We start from the raw sequence: 4,855 nt of genomic DNA on the forward strand, positions 1-4,855 counted from the left end.
GTCGGGATGTGACAATTTGGTATCAGAGCTAATCCCTAGCCGGAAGTGTGCGGACAAGGACGTCGGGCCCCTAAGAGGGGTGGATTGTAACATCCCACATTGCCTAGGGGAGTGGATCCTCTAAGCCTTATATGTATATTCTCATCTATACTTAGCACGAGACCTTTTGGGAGCTCACTGGCTTCGGGTTTCATCGAAACTCCGAAGTTAAGCGAGTTTGCACGAGAGCAATCCCATGATGGGTGATCCACTGGGAAGTTCTCATGTGAGTTCCCAGAAACAAAACCGTGAGGGTGTGGTAGGGGCCCAAAGCAGACAATATTGTGCTACGGTGGAGTCAAGCCTGAGATGTGGTGGGGGCCCGGGTTGGGCTATGACAATTTGGTATCAGAGCCAATTCTTAGACGGAAGTGTGCCGACGAGGACGTCGAGCCTTTAAGGGGAGTGGATTGTAACATCCCACATCGTCCAAGGGAGTGGATCCTCTAAGACTTATATGTATATTCCCATCTCTACCTAGTACGAGGCCTTTTGGGAGCTCACTGGCTTCGGGTTCCATCGGAACTCCAGAGTTAAGTGAGTTCGCGCGAGAGCAATCCCATGATTGGTGACCTATTGGGAAATTCTCGTGTGAGTTCCCAAAAATAAAATTGTGAGGGTATGGTCGGGGCCCAAAGCAGACAATATCATGCTACGATGGAGTCGAGCCCGGGATGTGGTGGGGGCCCGGGTGGGGATGTGACAATTTTGTATCAGAGCCAATCCCTGGCTAGAAGTGCGCCGACGAGGACGTCGAGCCCCTAAGGAGGGTGGATTGTAACATCCCACATCGCCCAGGGGAGTGGATCCTCTAAGACTTATATGTATATTCTCATCTCTACCTAGCACGAGGCCTTTTGGGAGCTCACTGGCTTCGGGTTCCATTAAAATTTCGAAGTTAAGCGAGTTCGCGCGAGAGCAATCCCATAATAGGTGGCCCATTGGGAAGTTTTCGTGTGAGTTCCCAGAAACAAAAATGTTAAAGCGTGGTCGGGGCCTAAAATAGACAATATCATGCTACAGTGGAGTCGAGCCCAGGATGTGGTGGGGAGCCGGGTCGGTATGTGACAATTTGGTATTAGAGCCAATCCCTGGCTGGAAGTGTGCCGACGAGGACGTCAGGCCCCTAAGGGGGGTGGATTGTAACATCCCACATCGCCCAGAGGAGTGGATCTTTTAATCCTTATATGTATATTCTCATCTCTACCTAGCACGAGGCCTTTTGGGAGCTCACTGGCTTCGGGTTCCATCTGAACTCTGAAGTTAAGCGAGTTCGCGTGAGAGCAATTCCATGATGGGTTACCCATTGGGAAGTTCTCGTGTATGTTCCCAGAAACAAAACCGTGAGGGAGTGGTTGGGGCCCAAAGTGGACAATCTCGTGCTATGGTGGAGTCGAGCTCCGGATGTGGTAGGGGCTCGGGTCAGGATGTGATAAGTGTGTATCAAAAGTGAGGGCAAAATAAGAAAAAAAAATTATGAGGGCGTGGTCGGGGCCCAAAGCGGACAATATCGTGCTACGGTGGAGTCGAGCTCCGGATGTGGTGAGGGCCCGGGTCGGGATGTGACAAGTGTGTATCAAAAGTGAGGGCAAAATGAAAAAATAAAAAAAAAGTGGCAAAAAGTTGACAATGAGGGTTCTTTTAATAATAGTATAAATTATGCAATAATATCTCAAATTTCTTCAATCATATCTTATATAATAAATAATAAATCAAAATCTAACTCGGGCATAGACCTCTAATCTAATCAATTTCATAATACGTAAATATTTAACTATGGTCAACTCGATAGGACCCAAATTACGGAAAATCTCAAATATATATATGTTGTAGGCCTATTTGATTGAACAATCTAGGGTTTAGAGAAAGAGAGGGGCCGTCCACAATTAGAGAGAAGAGAGATTGATTTAATTGTGAGATGTGTTTGATTCACCACATTGTGCCTTTATTTATAGTAGTAGGATAGGTAAAAACCTTTCCCTTTAGGATTACAACATATAATAGGTAATCTACTCCTGGTAGGAATATAAGATATTTTCCCATATCTCCTATGATTTACACAATCACATTCCTATTTTAAATATGTCTGCAACACTCCCATTGAGATTAGATTTTCAGCAAATAAGGTAAAATAGTTGATGAAGTCATCGGCATAACGGGTGATCGCGAGTCTCAAATTTAAGTGAAGTATGCATTTGTAGTAAAATTCACAAAACCTCGCTATGGTAAAACCCAAGGCATGGGGAAATCCCATAGACTAAGGAGAAAAGTGAGAAGTATGCATAATGTCTAAAATGAATGTCAAATTGGACGAAGGTAGTGAACTCATCGGAGTATGATCATCCTAGGATGGGTGCCTCATTAAAACCTCGTTAGGTAGCAAAAACCCAGTGGGAAAAAATGCTCCTAATCGTAGGGAAAAAGAGTACATTAAGATCATGTGAGTATGCTTCTAGATACTCCCCCTGAGTTAGACATAACTTCTAAATAAGACAACTACAAGTGATTCACTCAGATAATTTATGCATACCGATTCCTTGGACGAGTTTCTGAGTAGACTTGGTCAACGAGTTGGTGAAAAGATCGACCAGGTTGTCCTAGGAATGAATTTGGTTGACTTCAATGTTTTGATGTTGTTGCTGCTGGTGTGAGTAAAAGAACTTCAGCGCAATGTGCTTGGTGTTGTCTCCTTTGATGTATCCCTTCTTCAACTACTCGATACATGCTGCATTGTCTTCAAAGATTGTCATAGGAAGGTTAACGACTGATGTAAGATCATTAGTGCTTTGAATGTGTCCCATAACTTTTCTCAGCCAAAAGCACTCACGTGATGCTTCATGTAGGGTGAGAATCTCAACATGGTTAGACAAAGTTGTAACTAGCGTTTGTTTGATAGACCTCCAAGATATAGCGGTGTCTCTAACGGTAAAGACATAACCCATTTGAGAATGTGCTCTATGTGGGTCAGACAGATATCCAGCATTTGCGTAACCAACAAGGCAAGAATCAATCAGAGTACCATAGGGGGTGGCAACACTTAGAGATTCACGGGTATAGAACAAGCCCAAATCCGCAGTACCCTTAAGGTAGCGGAAAATATCTTTAACACCATTCCAGTGTTTGCGTGTGGGCGCATTGCTGTATTTAGCCAATAGATTCACAACGAATGAGATGTTAGGTCTAGTGCACTGAGCCAAGTACAATAGAGCCCCAATTGCACTTAGGTAAGGAACTTTGAGTTCCAAAATCTCTTCCTCATCCTCATTTGGATGGAAAGGATCTCGTTTAGCATTTAGAGTCTGAACGACCATGGGTGTACTCGAAGGCTTGCTTTATCCTCATTAAAACGACGCAACACCTTTTGGGTGTAGTTCGATTGATGTACTAGGATTCCATCCGAACAATGCTCGATCTCTAGGCCGAGGCAATATAAAGTTTACCCAAGATCTTTCATCTCAAATTCCAATTTCAAGTGTGCAACAATTTCCTCAAGCTCTGTGGGAGTCCCAATAAGATTCATGTCATCAACATAAACTGCAACGATTGCAAATCTGGAATGTGACTTCTTTATGAACACGCATGGGCATAGTTCGTTGTTTACATAACCCTGATTTGTCAAATATTCACTCAGACAGTTATACCACATCAGCCTGGTTTGTTTCAATCTGTAGAGTGACATCCTTAACCTAATTGAAAGAGTGTTCCATGGTCGAAAACTATTTGAGCCAGTCAATGGAAGTCCTTCTGGAACTTTCATGTATATTTCGTATCTAAATCCCCATAGAGATACGCGGTTACCACATCCATAAGCTGCATATTCAGTTTTTCAAAAACTACCAAACTGATTAGGTAGCTGAACATTATAACGTCCATTACGAGGGAATACGTCTCCTCATAATCAATCCCAGAGCGTTGAGAGAAACCTTGTGCTACGAGGCGTGCTTTATATCGCACTATTTCATTCTTCTCATTACGCTTTCTCAAGAAAACCCACGTGTAGCCAACAGGCTTCACGTGTGGTGGTGTAGGACCAATAGGTACAAATACCTTACATTTTACGAGCGAATCGAGTTCGACCTGGATTGCTTGTTTTCAATTTGACTAATCAGTTCTACGTCGGCATTCATCGACGGAACGTGGTTCAATGTCATCGTTCAACATGATGTCAGTAGCTATTGAGTACGAGAATGCATCGTCGATGATCATCTCATTCCTATTCCAAACCTCATCCAATACTGTGTAGTGGACAAAAAATTCACGATTCCTGGGAGGCCAGCATGTTTCATCTGAAGCATCACTGTAATCTAGAATAACCTCATGCGTTAGAACAAATGAGTGAGCGATGGTCGCATTCAATGGTCACTAGTTGGTGCCAGTTTCCTCTTCTGGGGTTGTGAATCATTTGAACCAAGGGGTCTGCCACGCTTCAGGGTCGAAGCAGGTGATTCGCTAGCAACCAATGTACCTTGTCGCTTAGAGGGTGCAGCCTCTCCACCTTCGGGGATGGTATGGCCTTCCCAGGCAGGTTGTTAACGTACGCGGGGTACATCTATCCTTGCAGGTGTGTTTGCAGCGGGTATATGTGATCTTGTCACCTTTGCTAGATCATTAAAAGCATCCGGCATGCATTGAGCAATGCTCTGAAGATCTATAATTCGTCGCACCTCAGTTTCAGACTAGGCAATGCGGGATCTAAATGAGACATAGTGGGAGCATACCAAGACAATTCGCAGCGTTCTACGGGAACGTTAGCACGCTTCTCTCCCCTTAACGACGGGAAGATTGTCTCATCAAAGTGACAATTCGCAAAACGTAT

The 4,855-nt window shown here is 44.1% G+C and overlaps 1 protein-coding gene across 1 annotated transcript; it reads right to left on the reverse strand.

Annotated features, from left to right (window-relative positions):
- Positions 1-2,750: 2,750 nt before the first annotated feature.
- Positions 2,751-3,350, reverse strand: LOC139190884 (secreted RxLR effector protein 161-like). The gene has a single exon (XM_070811375.1). It carries the CDS (start codon positions 3,348-3,350, stop codon positions 2,751-2,753), a length of 600 nt encoding a protein of 199 aa, XP_070667476.1.
- Between the last annotated feature and the right edge of the window lie 1,505 nt (positions 3,351-4,855).

Source organism: Malus domestica, chromosome 13, assembly GCF_042453785.1.
Source record: "Malus domestica chromosome 13, GDT2T_hap1".
In the NCBI taxonomy this organism is placed as follows: domain Eukaryota; kingdom Viridiplantae; phylum Streptophyta; class Magnoliopsida; order Rosales; family Rosaceae; genus Malus; species Malus domestica.

Coding starts and splice junctions, on each gene's coding strand:
- LOC139190884 (XM_070811375.1), bottom strand. CDS start 3,350: ATGGTCGTTCAGACTCTAAATGCTAAACGAGATCCTTTCCATCCAAAT.